Source organism: Salvelinus namaycush, chromosome 25 (assembly GCF_016432855.1).
Source record: "Salvelinus namaycush isolate Seneca chromosome 25, SaNama_1.0, whole genome shotgun sequence".
Taxonomy (NCBI): domain Eukaryota; kingdom Metazoa; phylum Chordata; class Actinopteri; order Salmoniformes; family Salmonidae; genus Salvelinus; species Salvelinus namaycush.
This window is the reverse complement of record NC_052331.1, coordinates 33,906,187-33,932,603: the sequence shown is the minus strand read 5'-3', so window position 1 is coordinate 33,932,603 and position 26,417 is coordinate 33,906,187. Positions and strand designations below refer to the sequence as shown.

Here is a 26,417-nt window from a genome sequence, read left to right as displayed (position 1 = left end):
ATTATTCCATTTCTGTTAGTCACATGTCTGTGGAACTTGTTCAGTTTATGTCTCAGTTGTTGAATCTTGTTATGTTCATAAAAATATTTACACATGTTAAGTTTGCTGAAAATAAACGCAGTTGACAGTGAGAGGACGTTTCTTTTTTTTGCTGAGTTTATATCGAGAGAGAGAGAGAGAGAGAGAGACGAGGGAAATGAAATTCTCAATAATCATGTACGTAAATATTGTTGCGTACGGTACCCACGATGCAGTGCGGTTGTACATAACTAGCCTGGGCTAGCTAGCCATCTTGACAAGAATGAGGGAGGTAGCCGCTGTTCGGATTTTCAGTTCCCTGAAGTGTGAAATAGAGACGATTTATTCTTGGAAATGTGTTACATATACCTTTGAAACAAGTGTTAGTATTGAATCGTTTTAAGTTCCTAAGTCAAGAGGAGAGAGGAGACTTGTTCCGAAAGATGTCTTACATACTTGTCCCAACGTAAAGGAGTGTTGTTGTAGCCAGCTAGCTAGTTGAGTGGAGGTACGGGCCCGCTTCACAGTCGGACTAAAGTAGCTGCCGCAGCTGGGGAACTCTATCTGCGACAGCCGCCATCTGACAACTACGGGGTCCGGACATTACTTTACTGAACAGGCCGGTCCGGACGGATCAAAGCTTTGGATCAGTTATCGAATTACTACTTCTATTGGCAAACGCTGGACTTGGGAGGGTTGGTCTTCAATGTTATGAACTCGTAAAATGCAACAGGAGACGAGAGGAGGAAGGAACAAGGATGACTCATACTCCTCTTGATAATAGTTAAAAAAAACTTACATCGATGCAAATTCGCTGTTTCAGATAGCCAGTTGTCAGCTGATATTAGCTAACTCACTTGCTTTTAACGCGAGACATTTAGACGGGAGTTGTGAACGCAGGCTCTCAAAATGTCTAAAATGCCGGCTAAAAAGAAAAGCTGTTTTCAGATCACAAGTGTGACACAGGCTCAGGTGGCGGCCAGCAGTGCCACGGACGACACGGAGAGCCTGGACGACCCAGACGAATCACGGACTGAAGACGTGTCGTCGGAAATATTCGATGTGTCCCGGGCCGACTTGGAGCCGGAGGTATGTGATCGAAGTTCATCTGAGGAAACGCTAAACCATGTAGGGGAGCAAGAGGCACCTGGCGTTATGGCCCCACCGCGTAGTGTACCTAAAGTTGGGCAGATACCTGCAATGTCGGGGCCTCCAAATGAAGGTTTTGCTATTCGAAAGGCAGGAGTGGCAGGCTCGCCTCATGTTAGCCAGCAAACACTGGGAAGTGGTTCGTCAAGCGGCCTCCCTATTGCTCAGTCTGGGCTCATGCCACAGCCTGCCCCAGTGGTCAGTTGGGGGGCTACAACAGTGTCAGTGAGCACATCCCAGCCAGTAGTGACTAGTTTAACCCCTACTTCTGCTATGTCATCGACAGCAAGTTGCAGTTCACGTTTCAGGGTCATCAAACTTGACCATGGTACTGGAGAGCCCTTCAGAAAGGGCCGATGGACTTGCACAGAGTTCTATGAGAAAGACTCAGAAGGTAACACTGTGGTTAACAGGACTACGGATAACATTAGGCATGCCAATGCGTTTGACCCCAGCGCTGACAGGGACAGCGGGCTGGGGTTGACGGGTGGTGCGGTGGTTGCACCGTCGACTCACTCCGGCCAGGGCCTAGACTCCATAGTGGACGCTGCTGCTCTTAACGCCTTGCACGTTCACCCAATGGACACAATGCAACAGCAGCAGCCCCACCACCAAAACTACAACATGGGGCAGCCTGGAACAGCCACACACAACACTTTCCCCACCAACAACCTCATGGCTGTCCCAGGTCAGCAGCCAACGCTGAGTACTATCCAACCTGCTGCCAACCAGAACCTCTTTCCTGTGGGGCTCAACGGTCTTCCTCAAAGTGGCATTCACATACAGAAATCCCCAAGCATGACCCCTGCAGCCCTGACCCAGACGCTGGCTTACCCTCCCCAGCAGCAGGCCATGCTACAGCAGCTTCCACCGGGACAGCACATGCCCAACCAGCCCCCAGGCCTGCCCCAGAACCAGGCAGACTACTACCAACAGAACCAGCCTGGCATGCAGGCAGTGGCCTCAGCCGGCCAGACCCTCTATGTGGGACAGACTGTGGGTCAGGGCCCGTCACTGGTCATGACTCCCGCCACCGGGGTTCCGATGCTGGGGCAGGTAGGGGAGATGGCAGCAGTGGGGGGAGGAGGTTCTTTACCTGTCAGTCAGCCAGCTTCAGGCCTGATGAGTGGAGGTGTGGGAGGTGTTGGATCATCCATGGTACTGGGCGGAAGCTCTACTCTGCAACAGCTTGTAGGTCAGTATGGCCCCACGGGTATTCGTCAACCTGTCGGCCTCCACCCTTCGCCACCCGGCACCCAAAACGTGCCCATCATTGTGTCCAGTGCCTCCAGCGCCACCACATTAGCCCCCACCGCCATGCCAAACCTGACTGCCTCCTTGTTGCCCGCGCAACAGGCCCACGATGGCAGGGGGGCGCAGGGCCTCCCGGCGGCTGGGTTCAGCCATGTGGAGGAGGGCCAGCCTCCCGCCTTCTCCGAGAAAAACCTGATGAAGATCCCTGAGAGCCTGCAGCTGGCCAACAACCCCTCTGTGAACAGCCTGTTTGGAATAGCCATAGACGGGGATGAGGACAGGTAAGCCACCACCTTTCACCCTGTCACAGTTCACCATTTATCATATGGAAGGGAATAAATAACCTGGCTAGAAAGTCAACAAAATGCTGTCGGGCCACATACTGGAGACTCTTAAGGGCAGGGCCATTCAGACACATGACTGAGGCCTAGCTAATAATAGCTTATGTGAAACAATAGCTCAATCTCATATGTTGAGGTTTAAACCATTTTGGCACTGTTTCTCTTTCTTAAGCAGTACAATTAAGGGCTTATAAGTAAGCATTTCACTGTAAGGTCTACACTTGTTGTATTTGGAGCATTTGACAAATAAGGATTGATTTGAATTGGCAGGATTTTTATAGCAGTGTGGAAAAACATTGCAGCTGTGGAGTGGTTTTATGAAGCGTGGGGGGGGGGGGGGGGGGGGGCATAAGCATGTGTGTGTTCACAAGGGGGAGGGTCTGTGTTTGAACTCATGGCTGCATATAGCATCCAGTCAGCCATCTCCCTGGACATGTAGATGGACTGGAGAAGAAGAGAGCGCAGCGGGTGCGTTCTGGAGATTTCTTTCCCCTTGTCACAATGACGTCTTGTTATCAGTGGTTTGGTTGGCGTGGCTGGACAGACAAACGGGGCTTTCTTCCAGGGCTCTGTTCAAAAGTAGAGCACTATGTAGGGACTAGGGTGTCATTTGGGATGTAGCATAGCTATACATGGGAGTGGAGGGAGCAGAGGGGCACACAGGCAGGAAATATGTTTCTCAGTAGGCAGACTCTCGAAAGGGAGCTGGAGTGTAGCTCAAGTAAACCCCCCCCCCTCCCAACTTAACACCTGGGTTAGATAACAATGAGCATACATTATTATTAACTCCTTACTGGTGTACAGAAGTGTATGTACCCGTGTTGCTTTGATGTATTCTGTTGTCAGTTGTTAGTCTAAATACAATGTTGCTGACTTGACCCAGGTTAATCTCCAGCTATCCTAATTCTGTTGCCATCACACGTTAGAGGTCCAATGCAGATGTTTTTATGTCAATATCAAATAATTTCTGGGTGTCAATTAAGTACCTGACTATGATTTTTATTATATTGACATGGTCAAAAGAACCAAAAATAGCTTCTTAGCAAAGAGCAATTTCTCAAGCAAGAGTTTGCTAGGACTGTCGGAGTGGTCTGAGTGGGGTGGGGAAAACTGAAAAGTAGCTGTTATTGGCAGAGGTTTGGAACCACTCTATCGCCTGGTGATGTCACCAGGCCAGCCAAAACTCCCGTTCTACCAAGAAAGGCAGATATTTCAGGTGTTTTTTTCCCCCCCAAACATAATTTTCACAGTATACACACACACACACACACACACACACACACACACACACACACACACACACACACACACACACACACACACACACACACACACACACACACACACACATCACAGGAAAGTCATGTTTTTGACTGCACTCGGCCTTTAAGGACATTTCTAAGTTGATGGCCTCTGTAACAAACTTGCAAAATAAGCTTATAGCCAGCCACCTTCTACACTGGAGGCTAGATATTCATTTTGTCTTAGTCCTCCTGTGTGCTTGACCTTTAAAAAAAAAAAAATTAGCTCCTGACCTAGAAAAAGGCTTCCTCATTGAAGTATGGTGGAGGCTGGAGCTGGTGTTTTGCCACATTTCATGCTATCAGAATTTCCATTCACTTAGCTAGTAGACCCCACTTAGGAAAAGGTTCTGAGAGGATGGGCCAGGAGTTGGTGCAGTGCTGTTGGGTGTTTTTTGGGGGGGTAAGTCTAGCCACGTGGATTGCTCAAGGACTGTTGTTAGGCTGTATGATGTGTATACATTTGATACAGGAGTCAAGTTTTTTTTAGATAAGATAGGCCTACAAACAGATATATTGAAGGATTGACTACAGTCTGACATAGGAGCTTTACAGATGGTGACCTTTGACTGAAAATAGTCATTTTAGTGTATACAGTTTAGGAACTAGACTTCAAAGCAGATGATCACATCCTAAATTATCATACAGATTGGGTTGAGGGGGTTTGAGTTGAGGGGGTTTGAGTTGAGGGGGTTTGAGTTGAGGGGGTTTGAGTTGAGGGGGTTAGGGTTGTTAGGGGTGAGGTGTCACTCATACTTCCTGTTCATATGCTAAAACTTTCAGTTCCTGAGTTGAGTGCTCGTCAGGGTCGGCAAGCGTTGGAGGAAACAGTAAAGTGCCTCAAATCTCTTGGTGGTTTCCATATACCTGTTTTATAGACTGAAATATAGCCTAGACTAGGCAGCATATATGCAGCAGCACAGGCATTTTGTTTTCGGTCACATGTCCTACAATCGTTTGACCCTTTTTGTTGATTTATGAGCCCAACTTGCCTTACTGGCTTTTTCAAAAAATAGTTTTGTGTGTTTTTGCAGCACGTTTTTATTTATTTTGAAAGTTCTGGTTCTGCTCTTTGTTGATTCATGAGCTTAACTTTCCTTTTTAGCGTTTTGAAAAATAGATTTTAGTTGTGTGTGTGAACATGTAAGTTACCCAGTTTTGCCATTCCTAAGTTGCTGTGTTTAAAACGGCAATGCAGGACAAGAAATCACTACTAGTTGTCACGTTCTTCTGCCATACATACTTTTTTCTCTCTGTCTGAAACTTAATTGAAGCTCGTTGTTGTCAGTCACCCACCGTCCCTTGTCAGGAGCTGAGTGGCGTAGGAAACTGCAATGCCTCAACCAAAACCACACTGTGGCCCTGGCTGGCGAGACCTGGCTGTAACTTTGCATCTGTTTCAGTGCTTCCAATGCCGTCATATAGCTGTGGCGCTGTGCCACGGCAAAATAATTTTCACCACGGCCCAAAAATATGTAACATGGAAAAAATATTTCTGCTGGGGCACGTGTTGAAGATGCTGTAACAATTCACATGTACTTTTCCTCTGCAAACGAAACGAGTTATAAAATAAGTAAATCTGACAACCCCGTAGTAGAATAGTTGATCCTATTTACCTAGTCGGCTTGTTGTGTGTTCTATGCCAGATAAATATTCAAGTTACCTTACGGAAACAATTACCTGACTCGAATATAGGCTGCAAAAATAGGCCCCGTGACCTTCCGTGCTTCACATTTTTCCAGAGGAAATGCTCTTCTGTGCATTATGTACCACCCCAGTGTCTTTTGTGCCAACGGGGAACATCCTCTGTTGCAGTGTCGTGTGCCAGGCCCCTTGACTGACGGACAGGCATAGAGAGGCAAGGCAAACTGGCAGTTGTTGCGCATCAGTTAAGTGTTGAATGACATTTCTGTTTAGAGGTGACTGAGGTATTCCCAAAACTCTAGGACGCTGGCGCAGAGTGACTGGTGTTCCATGGAGTCCTATTCTATAATCATGTTTCCAGATTGGTGTGTAGGGTAGGCATGTGGGCTATCTCCCTTGTTTACATCAGGCTATAACATCTAGATCCAACTAACCAGTTGTAAGTTTGTTTCCCCATTCTCACAATAGAAATCAAATGCCATCAAAGATGTTGGTGATATTGGGTTTCTAATTTGTTGCTGTGACTGCAACTGTTACTGTTATTGTAATGAGACTAAGTCATGATCTGATCTGTGTTGCACATTCTGCCCACATGTTTTAGAATTTGTAATGGGACATGGGTCCCCTTCTCTCAGCATTAAACTGTTATTGTAATGGCAAGTTCGTGAATGTTTTTTTTTAGTCAACTGTTGCATCATTCCTAAGTCAGTATCCCCCCTGCCAGTTCTTCCTGCAAGTGATTACTGTAGAGCTTAGCTGTGTCTTGACTCTTATCTCACCCCCCCCCCCCAGCCATAGATAGCCTGAAGATGGATGATTTAAGCTGCTCTCCCCCCATTATCTACTTTTTATTTCAGATTGACAGGCTGACTACACCGCTCGCGTTGCAAAATAAATTTAGAAATCTTTTATTCAATTATTGCACCCACACTGCTCACGCGCGTCAACGAGAGTCTGCGTTGCCAAGGGCTAATATAGGATTCAGTTATATTTCTGATGCAGATTGCGCTGCAAGTCCTGCCTCTCCCATCTCCTCATTGGTTTATAGAAGCAGGTACCCACTTGCCATCTCTTCATTGGTTATACCCACGTGGGTGACAAAGACGAACGAGGTCAGTGGCGGTAATGCACCTAATTTATGAAAGTTGCCAATCGCAATATAAAGTCTAGAAGAAAAAGCCTGGAAGGAGGAGAGATGACTAGAAACGATTCGGTTGGCCGTTTTATATGTGGATTAATTGTCGGAGTATAGATCCTTGTGCATTTCAGGTGAAATAACAACTCAATGTTTATATCCCAGGACAAATTAGCTAGCAACAGCAAGCTAACTAAAATGGACAAATTAGCTAGCAAGTGCAAGCTAGCTACCTAAATTGCCATAAATGTTTAATGCTTTTTGACCTGTCCCCAAATTAATATAATTGGTTGAGTTTGTTTTGATATTTTAACCTGTGTGTCATGAACGCGTTTAGTGTGGGGAGACAAAATACATTTATGCACGATGGCGCACGCGCGCAGCCTGTTTGGGTTCCGTGTTAGAGACGTTTAATGTTTGCCTGATGGTCGAAAAAACTTGTTGCAGAACATTTTGCAGCTTTATGCGGTGTTGTCGGAGTAACAGACATTTTAGGGGAAGATGTTTAACGAGATATATTTGTATAATGAACTGGGGCTATTTGCATACAGCAACAAAGTTTAACAACAATTGTAGCCTAATTGACCTTATGGTGTCAGTCAGTCTCTGTAAATCACCTAGTGGATGGAATGTGTTATAGGTCTATGTTAGCTGAGCTGTGCATCTTGACTCAGCAGCCCACTAGGAGACAAGGAGGGATTGACACTGTGAAATGAATCAGTGTGTGGACAAGGAGGGATTGACACTGAAATGAGCCAGTGTGGACAAGGAGGGTGTCGGGAGGGGGGGTTAACAAGGAGGTGAGTCTGGGTGGAGGGGTGTGTGTGTGTGGACAAGGTGTGTCTGGGGGTGGACAAGGGTGTCTGGAGGGGGGGTGGACAAGGAGGTGAGTCTGGGGGGAGGGGTGTGTGTGTGGACAAGGAGGTTTGAGTATGCGTGTGGAATGTGGGTAGAGGATGGGGGGTTGGGATGAACTTTAAAAGTTTTGAGTACACTAGTCTGCTAGGGGAAGTATATGTATTTCATGTCAGGGTGTGTGTGACAACGAGTGGCACTTGGCTTTTAACCCCAGGGTGTCCGGTTGTATCCTGAGGGGCCTGGACCACCACTGATCACTGTGTCCTGACTCGCCTGCAGCCCCTGCTACTCATTTACAATGTACCTAAAGACATTAGCCTGCATCCAACTCTATGTTCTTCACATTCATACCATTCAGCAGGCCCTTTCTGGCTAAAATGGGTGAACAGAATTAGCCTACCAATGTTAACCTTTGCACTCATCAGCCTCTCAAATCCCGCCTGCTTTTTTAAAATTGCTATTCTTAAAAAAAAGGTGCATTGTTCTCTGCGGACCCACTCTGCCGGTCTCTCCATTGTCGTATTTAGGTTCCCTTCTCAGTCATCACCGCTGCTCCAGGTACAGATTCCCGCCAATGTTTACAGAGAAAGGCACGTCAGCCATGGCTTCAGAAAGAAAGGCGCTTCAGAAAGAAATGCTCCTCAGCCCCCGATTGAATAGATTTACTGTACGTCACAAAGGGCTAAAGCAGAGGTGTTATTTATGCCCGGTATTTAGGTGAGTTGTGTTTTAAGTGATGTGTGTTTGAATAGTCGAGGCCTTTCCTTTGCTCCACTTTCTTATCCGTGTAACTCTGAAAGCGCTGATAGGTTGTCCAGGTAGGTTAAAGCAATGTCACAAACTTCATATCCGTAACTTTTCTGCCTAGCCTATCCACATCCTTACAAGAGTATGGGAAAACACGACATGGCCTATAGGACATACAGTGAGTCCAAGAAACCACAGTTCCACGAAAGTCAGTTCCCTCGACTCTCTCCATAGTTTTGTTTTCCATCACCCCTGCTTCCTGATTTAGGGGCCAACAGTACAGGGGAACATTCCCAGAAGTGTGGCCATATTTATGAATTTACAGAGTGGGCATTGAGCCCCGTTCTCTTACTCCCCAACACCCCACTGAATTAAACCTGTGCCGCAGGGGGACTCCAACAGAGCACTGGAATCTAAATAGTCTTGACCTAGTTCTGCCCAGGCTCTGATGGATGGGACAGATGGCCTCATGAACACCAGGAGAGATTGCTTCTTTCTAGGGCTGAGAATTGCTAGGGACCTCGCGATACGATTTCGCCATACTTAGGTGCCGATACGATATGTACTGCAATTGTCACAATTCTATATGTTTTAAGATTCAGTGTTCCTAACATATTGCTCACCTTGTCTGCTGCAGAGGAACAAGAGAGATCTGACTACGTTTTGATCAGTCATGGAAATAAATTGCAAAAAATATCTTGGCTCACCATTTTCAAAATTGGATAGAGAACAAGCTATAGATGGAGAAATACTGGAGTTTTGGTGGCAGTACAGCCGACTAGTGCAAAAATATTGCGATATTGTCAAAAAAATAATATCCCGATTTATGTAACTGAATTGATTCCCTCCCTCCCCTTCACAAAGTCCCTATGGCTTTTCACATGCTCAGTGAGGTTGCTCCGAGGTCCAACACCCTGCAAGCAAACCAACCAGCCACCAGGCTCACTCAAGGCGGTTCTGTGTGTGCAGGGGTGAACGCAGCCAACGTTTGACCCAGATAGAAATGGTTGACATCAATGGAAAAGAATGGCTGAAAAGGTTACTTCTGTTGAACCGGTTGTTCTGGGTCATTAGTTTTGCTTGAGGGCGGTATTGAGTTAGGTTAGGCACCTTTCAACTATCAGTCATGTTGGAGCAAAGTTTTCTAGTAGTTTTTCAACCAATTCAGGCCTAGGAATGAACAGCTTACCTTGGGATATGGCTGCTATCTAGGCTACCTCAGTCATGGGCTGATGGACGTGTTGCTTCATGGGTTGAGGTCTGTTAGTTTAGGAGAAGGTTACAACCAGTCATAATTGGGCTAGGTGTCCTTTCAGAGTCGGGAGATTTACAACTTGAAAACAGGAGAGGATAACCACTTCAGTTCATCTGTTACATTGACGATGGTGTTCTAGAATCATGTGATCTAGGCTTGGGCGGTATACTGGGATAGTTTGAAATACCGACGGTATGATTTTCAATATTGTCAACAACAACAAAAAAAGCCTTGCAGGGTTGGGTGCTTTTACCAGGTAAGTTGACAACATATTCTTATTTACAGCAACGACCTGGGGAATAGTTACAGGGGAGAGGAGGGGGATGAATGAGCCAATTGTAAACTGGGGATGATTAGGTGATCTTGATGGTATGTTGGCCAGATTGGGAATTTAGCCAGGACACCAGGGTTAACACCCCTACTCTTATGATAAGTGCCATACGATTTTTAGTGACCACAGAGAGTCAGGACACCCGTTTAACATCCCATCCGAAAGACGGCACCCTACACAGGGCAACGTCCCTGTTAACTTAAGCAGTGGCATAGCATTTGCTAACTATCTAAGATGTGCCAAATAAATTGTCTTCAGCTCAGGACTCCAGCTATGCATTTGGTTTGCAAACTTGCTAGCTATGTGGCTAATGCAAGATCAATCTTCTTGGTTAACGGCAGAGACAATCAATCCCCTCCTGGATCAAGATCCTTGCTGCCTAAATGTGTTTTGTGTGTACAGGAACAATATGAAGGTATGCCAGTCTGGATATTGCCCAACACTAATGTAAGCCCAGCCGAGCCCACAAACGACCTGCAGCAACTCTCTCTCCTAAGCTTGACCGGTGATGTAATGTCCTCTTTTACATGAGTGTGTGTAAACAGCTAGTTGACTGGCATCGGTTAAATTATTTTAATGACATTTTTTTTTTTGTGAGCTCAATGAGACATTGCGCAGTTTTCTCTAGAGATAAATCTGATCAAGCTGAACTGTTGTAGTTTCCAACAGGCCAATATTCTACATAGTTTAATGCAGAAAACGTGGTAATAAATGACAATGACCATAATCCATTGCTCACCTACTTGTCCGGTCTGGGTGTTTTCTTGTCCGCCTGCTGTTTTAGGTTAATGTGTGGCAGACACGGAGGGGGAAAAGAGACAGAAGAATGCTTTGTGGAAAGGGATAGAGAGCAGTTGCTTCGCGGTATCTCTACCTGAAAATACATGAGACAAGTTTATGAATAGTTGCTATTCAGCAGTCATAAAATAACGACTTATTTACTTTGAAGAACTACTAAAATAGTGTGTTTTTTGTTGTTGTCAGATTGCATAGGCAGCAGCTCTATAGAGATGAGATGACTTGGAATGAAATAAAAGTCATCAAATAAAACTGAAATATTCTATTAAAGTCATGTTAAATGATGAGCAGTAATGGACAGACACTACCAACATGAGATTTGTAATCATTGTTTTATTATGTTACAGCATTGAACCTTCGTAGTGCCTTTTAATGTGTAACATTTTATTTTACCAAAAAATAATTTTACCAAAAAATAAATAAAATTGAACCGAACAGACCTCAAAAAGCACTAATTGCTCAACACTATTAGTACTGCATGAGTTTGTATGTATGTATGTTGGGTTTTGAATGAAGTGAGACAAAACGTGAAGGTGGAGCTCCAAAAGTGTTTTGTGACAAAGGGAGTTTGTGCCAGAGATTTCTAGGAAAAGAGCCTTGGCTCAATGTTCAGATATTCACTCACATGCTGTACGGCGGGGGGGGTGCACATGTGTAGTTCAGTTTATGGACATGGGGCTTTGGGTGGGGGGGGCATTTCTCTGTCCTCATGGAACATGGTATGCTTGTGGCCTCCAGGGCCCCATAGTCAGGACATGGGAGGGAATGGTAACCATCTGAGCTCGCCCCCTTTCAACACAGTGGTTGGCAAAATAACTCCTTCTCTGCAGAACTCAACACTTAAGCGATTTTACAGTTTTTGCCTCAGTTGCCTGTGCTGCATTATACATATTTTTAAGAGTGCGGGGTTAGATGTACATGTATTGTTTTCTCAACAGGCACTTGAAACCCCCCCCCAGCAAATTTTATTTGAATATTTGTGAATTACGTACTGTGTGCTCATTTTGAACATGTGACGGTCGATTTACTGAAACACCTTCAGGCTCAGCCTCTGTCCTCCTATCTAGTTAACCATGCACACAGGGTGTTCTTCTGATTTTAAGACATTTTAATAATACGAGACGGGTTTCTCGTTTTCTCCTGTCTTCTCTGATTCATCCCCTCTCTCCTTTTCTCTCCTGTTTTCTTTTGACTTTGGTTGACACAGGACCCCCTCCATGGTGTTCTACCGGGCCTTCCAGTCTGGCAGCAGGCTGCAGGACTCTAAGGCCCACAGTGATAGGTACTGGACTGGACTGGACTGGATGGGACAGGCCTGCCTGTGTGTGTTTATGGTGCAGTGCATAGCAGCTCAGTAACAGTGAGCTTTCCTTTGTGGATGTGCATGGATGGAAACCGCATGGCAGTGGGAATGTTGGCCAGCCAAACCTCTCACACTCAGCCAATAGGACTGCATCAGTACATTTACATTTTAGTCATTTAGCAGACACTCTTATCCAGAGCGACTTACAGGAGCAATTAGGGTAAAGTGCCTTGCTCAAGGCCAAATCAATAGATATTTCACCTAGTCGGCCCAGGGATTCGAACCAGCGACCTTTTGAGTTACTGGCCCAACGCTCTTAAGCGCCAGGCAACCTGCCTCCTCGGTAACACTAAGGCCTACTAAAGCGCATAAACAAACAGTTGTTCCCTGAACCTCCCCTCAACTGACTTAGTCGTGGCCAAAAGTTTTGACACATATTAATTTTCACAAAGTCTGCTGCCTCAGTTTGTATGATGGCAATTTGCATATACTCCAGAATGTTATGAAGAGTGATCAGATGAATTGCAATTAATTGCAAAGTCTCTCTTTGCCATGCAAATGAACTGAATCCCCAAAAAACATTTCCACTGCATTTCAGCCCTGCCACAAAAGGACCAGCTGGCATCATGTCAGTGATTCTCTCGTTAACACAGGTGTGAGTGTTGACGAGGACAAGGCTGATTGAGTTTGAATAACAGACTGGAAGCTTCAAAAGGAGGGTGGTGCTTGGAATCATTGTTCTTCCTCTGTCAAGCATGGTTACCTGCAAGGAAACACGTGCCGTCATCATTGCTTTGCACAAAAAGGGCTTCACAGGCAAGGATATTGCTGCCAGTAAGATTGCACCTAAATCAACCATTTATCGGATCATCAAGAACTTCAAGGAGAGCGGTTCAATTGTTGTGAAGAAGGCTTCAGGGCACCCAAGAAAGTCCAGCAAGCGCCAGGACCGTCTCCTAAAGTTGATTTCAGCTGCGGGATCGGGGCACCACCAGTACAGAGCTTGCTCAGGAATGGCAGCAGGCAGGTGTGAGTGCATCTGCACGCACAGTGAGGCGAAGACTTTTGGAGGATGGCCTGGTGTCAAGAAGGGCAGCAAAGAAGCCACTTCTCTCCAGGAAAAACATCAGGGACCGACTGATATTCTGCAAAAGGTAGGATGTGGCCCAGAAGTTAATTGACAGCATGCCAGGGCGGATTGCAGAGGTCTTGAAAAAGAAGGGTCAACACTGCAAATATTGACTCTTTGCATCAACTTCATGTAATTGTCAATAAAAGCCTTTGACACTTATGAAATGCTTGTAATTACACTTCAGTATTCCATAGTAACATCTGACAATTATCTAAAGACACTGAAGCAGCAAACTTTGTGGAAATTAATATTTGTGTCATTCTCTCAACTTTTGGCCACGACTGTACACTGGTCAGTATGACACTGAACCGAGTGGTGCTAGAAAGGAAACTACTTTTCAGTCATAATATGAAGTCCTCTATTTAATCATCTGATTATTCCTATTGAACATGACGCATCCAATACCTTTCCCTATCACGCCTACGTACAGAACAGATGATTTGGCAGTATATTATGACCTCCCCTACCTCTTTCAGACAGCTAGACGGAGGGTGCATTCAGGGGGGGCAGGACGTTCTTGAGGAGTGTCTATGAAAAGGGAACCACACCGTGCCTTCAGAAAGTATTCACACCCCTTGACTTTTTCCACATTTTGTTGTCTTACAAAGTAGGATTAAAATGGATTAAATTGTCTTCTTTTTTTTTTTGGGTCAATGAGCTACACAAAATACTGTCTGTCAAAGTGTTCAAACATTCATATAACAATTATGAAAAAGAACGATCTTGATACGTATTTAACCCCCTGAGTCAATACACATTAGAATCCCCTTTGGCAGCGATTACAGCTGTGAGTCTTTCTGGGTAAGTCTCTAAGTTAAATAAAAATAGCTTTCCACACCTGGATTGTGCAACATTTGCCCATTTAAAAAAAAATAAAAAAATAATAATAATAATTATATATATATTTTTATTATTCTTTCCACATCCTTTCTAAACAACCATTTTCAGGTTTTTGCCATAGATTTTCAAGCAGATTTAGGTCAACTGTAACTGTGCCACATCCACTGACTTCTTGGTAAACAGTAGATTTGGCATTGTGTGTTAGGTTATTGTCCTGCTGAAAGATGAATTCATCTCCCAGTGTCTGGTGGAAAGCAGACTGGACCAGGGGTTCCTCTAAGATTTTGCCTGTGCCAAGCTCGCGTCAGTTTATTTTTATCCTAAAAAACTCTCTAGTCCTTAATGATTACATACCCATAACATGCTGCAGCTACCACTATGCTTGAAAATATGGCGAGTGGTACTCAGTAATGTATTGGATTTGCCCCAAATATAACACTTTGTATTCAGGACCAAAAGTTAATTGCTTTGCCAACATTTTTCCAGTATTACTTTAGTGCCTTGTTGAAAACAGGATGTGTATTTTTATTCTGTACATGTGTCCCTTTTCACTCTGTCAAGTAGGTTAGTTTTGTGCAGTAACTACAATGTTGATACAGACTTTTCTCATATCACAGTCATTAAACTCTGTTTCCTCTGGCAACTGAGTTGGGAAGGACACCTGTATCTTGGTAGTGACTGGGTGTATTGATACACCATCCAAAGTGTAATGAAGAACTTCATCATGCTCAAAGGGATATCAATGTGATATTCAATGTCTGCTTTTTTTTTTTTTTTTACCCATCAACCAATAGGTGCCTTTTGCGAGTCATTGGTAAACCTCCCTGGTCTTTGTGGTTGAATCTGTTTGAAATTCACTGCTCGACTGAGGGACATTATAGATCATTGTATGTGTGGGGTAAAACACTGTCCATGCAACTTATTATGTGACTTTTTAAGCAAATTATTACTCCTGATCTTATTTAGGCTTGCCATAACAAAGGGGTTGCATACTTGTTGACTCAAGACATTTCAGGTTTTTGTGGTTTTATTAATTAGTAAAAATGTTGAAAAACATGAATCCCTCTGATATTATGGGGTATTGTGTGTGTGTGTAGATCAGTGACAAAATATATTTAATCAATTTTTAAATTCAGGCTGAAACGCAACAAAATGTGGAAAAAGTCAAAGGGTGTGAATAGTTTCTGAAGGCTCTGTACATGAAACCATATCTGAGGAGAGAGCAGCACCAGATTGGAAATGAATGCACAAAACAACGCTCAGCTGACACCACTGAGGAGAACTGCACACATACATATGCAGTCATTTCAAACACCCGACCAACCCACAATGCTGTGTGCCTGAGCCACGCTAGTACTAAAGCATTGATTGGTTGACTGACTGAGTGCTTTTTAACCGGGACGCTGCAGTAATATCATGTACTTCTTCCGCCTGGAAGAGTACATGCGGATTTCAGTTGTGCTGTGATTGTTTGGAGACTTTACTGTTACTGCAATCACCTGGAATGTCTATCTCTAGTTGGTTTCCATCACCACCAGCAGCACCACAGGATGGCGAGGGAGGAGGGATGGCATCGGTGCCCTCGGCCCAACTTTCTGGTTTAACTTCCTGTTTCTAGAGGTGCTGTATGTAGGGTGCTCTGTAGGCACACACACACACACACACACCCATGAGTGTCGGTTTCCATGGCAGAAGCGCAAACGGGCCAGGCTCAGATCATCTGTAGATCTCAATGGTTCCCTTGGCGCGCTGAGTCGGCATTTCATGTCAAAGTTCCCCCTCAGGAGGCTGAAAAGATTACTCTGGGTAATATTTGGTTAACTATCTGCATTGACCCTTTTTTGCACTAACTCTTTTGACTCTTCATACGCTGCTGCTACTGTTTATCTGTGACTTTATTCCTAGTTATCTGTTCTGTACATAACTACCTCGTACCTCTGCACATTAACTCTGTACTGGTACTCCTTGTATATAGCCATGTTATCATTACTCTGTACTGGTACTCCTTGTATATAGCCATGTTATCGTTACTCTGTACTGGTACTCCTTGTATATAGCCATGTTATCGTTACTCTGTACTGGTACTCCTTGTATATAGCCATGTTATCGTTACTCTGTACTGGTACTCCTTGTATATAGCCACGTTATCGTTACTCTGTACTGGTACTCCTTGTATATAGCCATGTTATCGTTACTCTGTACTGGTACTCCTTGTATATAGCCACGTTATCGTTACTCTGTACTGGTACTCCTTGTATATAGCCACGTTATCGTTACTCTGTACTGGTACTCCTTGTATATAGCCATGTTATCGTTACTCTGTACTGGTACTCCTTGTATATAGCCACGTTATCGTTACTCTGTACTGGTACTCCTTGTATATAGCCACGTTATCGTTACTCATTGTGTATCTATTACTTTTACTACGTGCTTTACTTTTCTATTATGTCTCTCTTCTTTTCTTTGCATTGTTGGGAAGGGCCCATAAGCGTTTAGCTGTTATTTCACACCTGTTTTACAAAACGTGACAAATATTATTTAAAAAATGTAAGTTATTCAACCTAATTTTGAAACAGATTGTGCCATGACAACATGATTCCATAGAGATTGTTCCGATGTCTCTCAACATCATGCTTCACCGTTTCCTCCTAATGTTTACTATGGATGGATGCCCCATTGCCAATTCTCCAGACTGGTCCCTGTGTATCTGTTCATTTTTTTTTCCTAGTTATGAAAGGAATGTGCTTCCAGTCACACATGGTTTTGTAAAGCCTTTCATGCTAGTAGCAGGTATGTACTCTCAAAGGTGTCAAGGTAGTCAAGTCAACCTGCAGGTACTGAACATGTGGACTGGTCTTGCCTTTTGAGCTTTGTGCTGGTTTTATCGTAAGCTAAGCTGAGCCAAAGGCCCCAACTGGGCTTCTCTCCCTCACTGAAGCGCCAAAGTTACTGATCCTAGTGACACTGAGGCAACAGTGGCCAGGGGCAAGGTATGACAACTATTCCAGGTTCCCACTCAGTCTTCGTCAATGTCAGAGCTCTTCATCACTGTCCACTCTTCGGTGGGTAATACGTCTTAGATTCACCTTCTCTTGAACCCTTGAGGTTTGAGCCGTCTCGGTCGTTCTGCTTGGAACACCAAACCCCTATTTGAGCTCCATTTAAGCTCTGTCCGGTGCTTGAACAAGGTCAACTTTACAGAGTTGCGTAAGATGGGAGATAAAAATCCCCCCCCCAACGGCTTTTTGTTTGATCACAGCCCAACCCTTGCCCCTATGGGCTCTGACGAACAGAGGTGAATTGACACCTTTACCCACGCAGAGCCGGAGAAGTAGCTTTATGCCACCAACGGTACATGTTCGAAGTCAGTGTCTCGAACGAAGAGGGAGGCCTACGTGGCTTAACTAGAAAATATTGGCTTAAACTATGTCAGAACAGGTTTCGGCGAACTTGTAACATCACCTGGCCACATTTGTTTTTCCTTACAACAAGAATATCACAAGTGTAATTTTGCTTCTTGCTTCTTTTTTTCTTTCCTTTCAGACACTCAAAGCTGCCATGGGCTTTGGTAACTAGTTATGTTATTTTTCTTGGCCTATGTAGCAGTGTGTAACCAACCCTTCATGACTCAACACCAGCTTAATTAAAACCAGCTGACTTTGTTAATGCAGTTGATTGTCCAAATCATTGGACGGACGAGATGCTTTTGAAGGAAGCTGTGACTGTTCCACATCAACCATAAACGGCTGCTAGCGTCACAAAAATATTGTTGTTAGTGTCACAATAGATACTCTATGTACCTTCTCAGATTATACCAGGGGTGTCAAACTCATTTTGCCGCTGGGGCCAAATTCAACACCTTCAGACCTTCACTGAGTTTCAGGTGGTCGCACTGCAAGAATTATGCCAATGGAAGGAGTTTAGTTTTTTCTATATAGATGCATAGGCCCACCAGAATGTCAAAAACGGTACATGGTAGGTACCGTATTAAAGTAGCTTAATTTGAATGGGCACTGCCCAGACTGATCTATGGTCCGCTAGTTTGTGGCAGCTCTGATCGGTGCTGAATACCACCATGGGCGCTAATCCAGCACTAGCTATCTTTGGCAATCCCTCAGTCCTTTACACTGAATAGCAGTGTCTTCTATTCACTGTGTCTAATGGTCAGAACAGACTGTCCTCGTCGTGGTCACATTGACCTCTGCCACTGTCGCATAGTAAGACTCTACCATCCCCCTAAATATGTTGGGGGGGGGGTGTCCACCACACCCCACCCCTGCCAGTGTCCACCAGTGGCTGGTTTTATCCAGGCTCATCTTGAGCAAACCTGGAAGAACCACACTACTATACTCTTATTTTATCCTGTAACCCGGGCCTGTGCTATGTCATGTTTGTCTTTTCTGAGCAAATTAATAAACAAACTGCCCTTCAGTCTGTCCCAGCATCTAAATCCGTAATGCTGGTATTTAACCGTTTACGCCCAGTTAGGCAGTGTACATACTGTACACTCGCAAGCTAGAGAGCCCAATGTTTACATTAGTCATTTGGCAGACGCTTTTATCCAGAGCGACTTACAGGAGCAATTAGGGTTAAGTGCTTTGCTCAAGGCCACATCGACAGAATTTGTTTTTTTCACCTACTCAGCTCGGGGATTCGAACCAGCGAACTTTTGGTTACTGGCCAAAGCGCTCTTAACTGCTAAGCTGACATGTTTGATGTTGTGTAAGATTTTATTAAAGTGCCAAAGGACCAGTGACATCATGGCGACAACAGTGTTTGGTTTAGGCCTACGTCACATGATTAGGCCACATGTTTAGGCCAGTCCATGATTGCATTCATGCATTTGATTTAAGAATTTCAACTGATTTTAGTTTTTGGTCTCTCACTGGCGTGGGACCAGTCTGGAGATATTTGGACTTGGGGCCCACGGCGAGGTCTGTGCTTTTACAGAGCAAGAGATCCGTCTGGTCAGACCTTTTTGAAAACTTATAGAAGGCCTGTGTGCACACCTGGAACTAAACAATTTAAACACACATTAAAGTTTGTGTTTTGCCTGCTTTCTTCAAGGTTTTTTTGGCCTATGTAACAACTCCCTGACAGTGGGGACCTGCCTGGCTTCGCATGTGTTTGCTTTAGCTTGCCTGGTGGACCAGGTGGGCAGGGACAAATACTTTCAATACGTTTCTATTAGTTCCATTGCAACAGGCAAGCACAGATGGAGTTTTAAATTTATTATTTTAAAATTGTGTTTTTAGAGGTTTTGGGGGAGTGTGCCCACTGCCTCCACGCATGTGACATGTTTGTCTTATTCTGTCTTCATTACCCATCATCCTCTTGTCGACGAGCTCAAAGAGGAGATTTAGTGGTACAAATGATGTCACTGGACTGGCTGCAGAGCTAGGAGGGCATTCCTCTGTGGAGAAGCCTGCTGATGTTAATCTGCTTGTACTTCCGCCCTTAGACAACTAAATTGGATGGTGAAAGAACAGAATGTCTTGTGTCGTGCTCCAGGGCCATCCAACACTCATTTTGAGGGAAGCTCTAAGTGTGTGTGTGTGCTCATTAGAGCCTGAGACATCAAAAAAGCAGCAGCTGTCTTACTGGGTTCCTAGCCTTCTAAAGTATGGATCACAACAATGTGATGACTGTTGTAGAATGGCACCGAATATCAACCCATTCAATCAGTCACATATCTGGTGGTGAATACTGCATAGACACACACACACACACACACACACACACGCACTGCGGGCAGTTTTAGGTACACCACCCGGTTCACGAAAATGCTTAAATCCTACAGACAGTGAGTCACGTGGCCGTGGCTTGCTATATAAAGCAGGCAGACGGGCATCGAGGCATTCAGTTACTGTTTGTTTGAAAGTTAGAGGGCAAAACGAGTGACCTAAGCGACTTTGAGCGTGGTATGATCGTCGGTACCAGGCGCGCCGGTTCCAGTATCTTAGAAACGGCCTCCTGGGGTTAACACGCACAACGGTGTCTAGGGTTCACAGAGAATGGTGAAACAAACAAAAACCATCCAGTCAGCGGCAGTCCTGTGGGTGAAAACAGCTCGTTGATGAGAGGTGGAAGAACGGCAAGAATCGTGCAAGCTAACAGGCGGGCCACAAACAGGCAAATAACGGCTCAGTACAACAGTGGTGTGCAGAACGACATTTCAAAACGAACAACTCGTCGGTCCTTGCCACGGATGGACTAGTGCAGCATACTACCACACCAGGTGCCACTCCTATCAGCTAGAAACAAGAAGTGGGTCCAGTGAAATCACCCACACTGGACAATTGAGTGGAAAAACAAATCCCGGTTCCTGTTGCGTCATGCTGATGGCAGAGTCAGGATTTAGCGTAAGCAGCATGAGTCCATGGCCCATCCTGCCTGGTGTCAACGTTACAGGCTGGTGGTGTAATGGTGTGGGGAATGTTTTCCTGTCACATTTTAGGTCCCTTGATACCAATTGAGCAATGGTTCCATTCCTTGACGAATTCAGGCTGTTCTGGAGGCAAAGGGGGGTCCGACCCGGTACTAGATATGGGTGTATCTAGTAAACTGGCCACTGAGTGTATACTGCGCATTTAATCAGGAAAATATCTTGCATGTCTTTCAGATGATTTAATTGGCTAAGATAATAAAGGAGATTTTATAGTTAGTCTTTCAAAGGCCTTCATGTATATATTAAGCATGACGCGTCATGTGAACAGCTTTGAAAGTAATGCTGTTTGTCAAATGTTGGCTGTATGGTTCATATGATATAGTATCAATGTCTTATTTCATGAAACCGCACAAATCCTTTTTTGGGTGTGGGGAGGGGTGTGGCCCTTCTACTAAACTTAATTTGAACCTGCATTCTCGTGCCTAACCTACTCCAAAAATGCATGCGAGCTATAGGCATTTATGTTACGGGTTTTCAAAAGCAAGGTGATAATTGCGGATCCATTCCATTTTACTACTTCCACAGTTTTGTGGAGTCATTCCCACTTGGATACATGCCGTTGGCCTGAGTCGTAAACCGCCATTTGATTTATGATTAGTGGCGTAGTAACACTCTCGTTTTTTAAAACTTGTTTCTATTTCATTGACGTGATTTATAAATAACTGGATACATTTACCATTCTCTCCCTGCATGTGCACCAAGGTGAAGGTGACTGCGGGAGCAGTGAAATGTATCCCCGCCGCATACTTGTCAACCCATGTCTTCTTGTCGTGTGCGGGTTCTTGTTACATTTTTCCCGATGTAGCCTAGTGATATTTACGCCATCCAGTGTTTTTGTAGTGTCCTTTCGCTCAATCACGTTCGATGAAAGCGTACTCTCTCAACCATGCGCTACACACTATCCTACGAACTACCGTGCTGTCCCGGTTCTCGTAGTTATTCCGGATCATTGGTCCATTACAGGGAACGAGGCGGGGAACTATTGCTCAATACTTTAGTTTCACCGTCGCCCGTTTTCGATAGTGGAGCGTTGGTTTTAAGTGTGTCGTTGATGCGGACTGGGTCTGTAGTTGTCGTTGATGGTTTTGATTTTATATTTTCTAAATTAGGTTGGAAATGTGGTTTCAGTCTGATGTTTGGAATACGTTTTGTGAACACGTTCGATAAATGTAGACTACATTTCCAAAAAGGTCACGGTGCAGAATTCACACCTGTCGTTGAATGAATGCATGTTAGTGTAGTTTATGTAAAAAAAATTAATGCATATAGATTTGCCTCAGCCATGAGAGTACAACAATACACACACACACACAATTATCGAGGCACAAAAAAACAGTCAAGACTTATTTTCATTCTGGTTCTCATAACTGCTGGACAGGTGTCACAAGATGTGTTGTGTAGTTTTGTCAAACTTTTACGTTGCACGTTCATCTCGTGATATTTTGATCGCACAGTATAGGAATGTGAGTCATGTCTCCATTTTTAAAGATGCACTATTAAGAAATCGCTCCGCCATTTCCTGGTTGTTAAAATTCGAATTGTTAGCCTAATTTCAGTTTGTGACAAAACAAGTGTAGTGTAGACAATTATTGTTTCAAGCTGGTGTACAAAACCAAAAGGAAAAGATGCAAAAACTTAAAAATGGGAAGCGTAGAAATAGCGCATATAGACAGCTCTATCGCTTCTAAGACTTGCTTTCAATGAGAATATATAACTTGCATTTCTATGCGAATTTTGTCCTGTCGTCCAAAAAGTTACATTGCAGTGTTAATGCGGCCATATGGCTGGCCTTTCTCCTATAGGCTTTGCTGTGACCTACATTGAACTGTTGTCTAGGTCACTGCTAGTAGCGTGGCATTCATATCTTAATAGGCTACCTTTTAATATCATAATTGTCACTGATGCTTTACTTAATTTACTGCATTTGAAGCACTTATGATGTATGATAGTTAGGATATTTGAGGAATAATATGGAAAAAAGTTCATGACTAATCAACCTGGTCTCAGAGCATTTCGTATTATTCTGTACTTAAATGGGCTGCAGGGTAGCCTAGTGGTTAGTGTTGGGCTAGTAACCGAAAGGTTGCAAGTTCGAATCCCCGAGCTGACGAGGTACAAATCTGTTCTTAACTGACTTGCCTAGTTATTAAATAAAGGTAAAATAAAAAATCTGAGACACTACATGTGTTATGCTTCATATGGTATGTATTAATTAATTCAGTGTCCTGGATTTACATTTACTATGTTACGTTTAGTCTATGAGACCAGGCTGGGCTACTAGGCTACTTTTCACTTTACTTTCATGATCAACTGGCCCATGGTATCTCTCAGGGTTAGGGGAAGGGTTTCTTTAACTTTTAACATTTCTGACACTAGAAACTAGTGTCAAAACTAGTGTCAGAAATGTTCAAAGTTAAAGAAACCTTTTTTAAAGTGTATGAAAAGTAATCAATAATTAGTTCAATAACCCTATGATTGTCTAATATTCTTCTCTATTCCTTTTACAGTGCCTCTGGAGCCAGTGTTGTTGCCATTGATAATAAAATCGAACAGGCGATGGTAAGTGTCTTTTATTTAATCATATTCATTTTATGGTATCATTTGCTTTCATTCTTGTTTTAAACAGTCTCTTGTTGAAATCTCATTGTTGAAATGGAACTACTGTATTGCAAGGAACAAATCTCAACTCATGTCATGTTTTAGGTTCCTGGTTTAGGTCCCTCCTTGGTACTTAACTGAAACTAAAGTAATTAAAATAATTTGCCATCTAGAGACTCCCTGGTCTGAGCCAGTTGCTGACAAGGACGAATACAAGCATAAATTGTGGTCTGACTTATCGCTGACTTCATTGCCCTTCCGGGCCATTTTTGTTTGCGAAATCATCATGTGCCTACAGGGTTTGCTTTGTTCAGTTAATGTACATAGAGCAGAAAACAACTAGCCTGTTTTCTCGCATTGGCTGTTAGCGAGCTAAAGACCTCATAGCTTATGTCCTTTTCCTCCCACTGAGGATGTTAGCGAGCTAAATGCTAATAACTTGTTCTGCTCTGTCCTCCCACTGAGGATGTTAGCGAGCTAAATGCTAATAACTTGTTCTGCTCTGTCCTCCCACTGAGGATGTTAGCGAGCTAAATGCTAATAACTTGTTCTGCTCTGTCCTCCCACTGAGGATGTTAGCGAGCTAAATGCTAATAACTTGTTCTGCTCTGTCCTCCCACTGAGGATGTTAGCGAGCTAAATGCTAATAACTTGTTCTGCTCTGTCCTCCCACTGAGGATGTTAGCGAGCTAAATGCTAATAACTTGTTCTGCTCTGTCCTCCCACTGAGGATGTTAGCGAGCTAAATGCTAATAACTTGTTCTGCTCTGTCCTCCCACTGAGGATGTTAGCGAGCTAAATGCTAATAACTTGTTCTGCTCTGTCCTCCCACTGAGGATGTTAGCGAGCTAAATGCTAATAACTTGTTCTGCTCTGTCCTCCCACCGAGGATGTTAGCGAGCTAAATGCTAATAACTTGTTCTGCTCTGTCCTCCCACAGAGGATGTTAGCGAGCTAAATGCTAATAACTTGTTCTGCTCTGTCCTCCCACAGAGGATGTTAGTGAGCTAAATGCTAATAACTTGTTCTGCTCTGTCCTCCCACCGAGGATGTTAGCGAGCTAAATGCTAATAACTTGTTCTGCTCTGTCCTCCCACCGAGGATGTTAGCGAGCTAAATGCTAATAACTTGTTCTGCTCTGTCCTCCCACAGAGGATGTTAGTGAGCTAAATACTAATAGCATGTCCCCTGTTTTCTCTCCCTTCAGGACTTAGTGAAAAGCCATCTGATGTATGCAGTGCGTGAGGAGGTGGAGGTGCTGAAGGAGCAGATCAAGGAGCTGTTTGAGAGGAACTCTATGCTGGAACAGGAGAACGCCGTGCTGAAATCCCTGGCCAACAGTGATCAGCTGTCTGAGCTCTCCGTCTGGCCGGCCTCCACAAACTCCTCCTGCAGCACGCCTCCCCAGCAAGGGGTGGGCCAAGGCCAGCCACAGCTCCAGGCCCAGCCTCAAACGCAGCCACAGCTCCAGGCCCAGCCTCAAACGCAGCCACAGCTCCAGGCCCAGCCTCAAACGCAGCCACAGCTCCAGGCCCAGCCTCAAACGCAGCCACAGCTCCAGGCCCAGCCTCAAACGCAGCCACAGCTCCAGGCCCAGCCTCAAACGCAGCCACAGCTCCAGGCCCAGCCTCAAACGCAGCCCCAGCTCCAGCCTCAGCAACTCCAGCCCCAACCCCAGCTTGACGCCAGCCAGCCTTTGCTGCAACCGCAGCCCAACGGCAGCTCCGCTTGAAGTGCATCCTCCCCAGCAGGAGAAAAAAAAGCAGAAAAGCACCCTCCAATTATTCTAAATTAGCATACGAAACAACAAAACAATTATATTGTCTTGTTCTCCACCAGCTTGGCCACCACAACCAAGAGCAGTGCTTCTGTGCTTGTTCGGCTTTCCCAGTGTTAATGCAATCATTGCGCGAGAGAGACGGGGGCTTTTCTTATGGGGCGCCATACTGGAGCCTGGACTGGTTGAGTGCTATGTCAGAGCCTGTGGACCAGATCCCCCCCCCCCCCCCCCCCCCTGGCCACAAAGGAGCTGTGCAGCTCACATGAGAGGATGAATCAGAGCGTCCCAGAGATTTTTTTTTGTTGTAAGAGATGTATTTTTAGCCTTGCTGTTTCATGTTGTAAGTAAGAAGTGGGGGAGAGATCTAGTTTCGGAGCCGCGCTGCCATTTCTTCTTCGACATGAGTCCAATTCATGCATCAGTCTAAAGTTCTACGGTTAATGTTTATTTATTACGGGGCTGCTATTTTCATGAAAGGAACAATGTCACAAAACTTTTTAAGAAAGAGCCTTTTTTTTTTGTCATCAGTGTTTAAAATAATAGTCTGTACACACAATGGGCAGTGTTACATTAACCAGTTGAATATGTAGGCAATAATAAAGAAACTCTGACATGCGTCTAACACTAAACAGGCAGTTTTACAATGGAATTGTTTATCCGCACCAGTCAAGATCCAGTTTGAATGTACATTTTTGTATAGTGTAAAGTATTAAGAACATAGCAAAGTTTGTACAGGTGAACACCAAGTCTTCTGACAGGAAATCTGAAAGTGAATCTGCGGTAGACTATTTAACAAACTTCCAATCCAATTGCTAGTTTCTTTGTCTCCAAAATGGAACGTTTGTCATACACTCGTGTCTTCTTGAACATGTGTTTTTGGGGTGGGGGGAAAAAAGCTGTGAAATCGTTCATACCTACTTTGTAACCAAAGATGCAAAGCTGTAATTCCATTTATTTTGTTATGTGCACTTATGTATTTTTTTCTTCTCACTTTCACAACAAAATGTTTTTGTTGCTGTTTAGCATGTTCTGCATGATCTGTAATCTTCAAACCACTTTCTTACCTCATATTTTTATTCAGCACTCTTATTGTAAGATAGTAGTCTGTGAACAATGTAAATGGGGGAAAAAGACATGGAGACAAAGAGCTAGGGGTTTGGGTAGAGCGATACAAACAAGTGTTACGTACACTAGCTACAGAAAATGAAGTGAGCCATGTTTTGTTCATTTAAATGGTGTTTGAATTTCATATGCCAATAGTTTTGTTACATTGCAAATTTAATGTATTTAAATAAATGCAATATTCAGATTCCATTTTTTTCTGTGAAATTACTACCCATTAGAAACTACTGAGATACAATTTAAATTACATGTGTAATTAGTTTCGCTACATAAATACAAAACGTAGTATTCTATTCGTTAGCTTCTAGCAAGCCTCAACTTGACCATTGAGGAGTAATTTCCTTCCAACAAGACTGGCTTGTT

The 26,417-nt window shown here is 44.1% G+C and overlaps 1 protein-coding gene across 4 annotated transcripts; it reads left to right on the top strand.

Annotated features, from left to right (window-relative positions):
* Positions 1–266: 266 nt before the first annotated feature.
* On the top strand, positions 267–26,244 carry LOC120020597 (TSC22 domain family protein 2-like). Of its 4 annotated transcripts, none has more exons than XM_038964301.1 (4): positions 267–2,702; positions 23,062–23,113; positions 24,360–24,593; positions 24,624–26,244. In XM_038964301.1, the coding sequence occupies exons 1-4, from the start codon at positions 928–930 to the stop codon at positions 24,882–24,884; spliced, it is 2,322 nt and encodes a 773-aa protein (XP_038820229.1). In that variant the 5' UTR covers positions 267–927; the 3' UTR covers positions 24,885–26,244. The 4 variants fall into 4 exon arrangements, with proteins under 4 accessions (XP_038820229.1, XP_038820231.1, XP_038820228.1 ...); XM_038964303.1 differs by having other exon boundaries at positions 268–2,702; positions 24,360–24,743; positions 24,804–26,244; XM_038964300.1 differs by having other exon boundaries at positions 268–2,702; positions 24,360–24,773; positions 24,804–26,244.
* Positions 26,245–26,417: the final 173 nt, after the last annotated feature.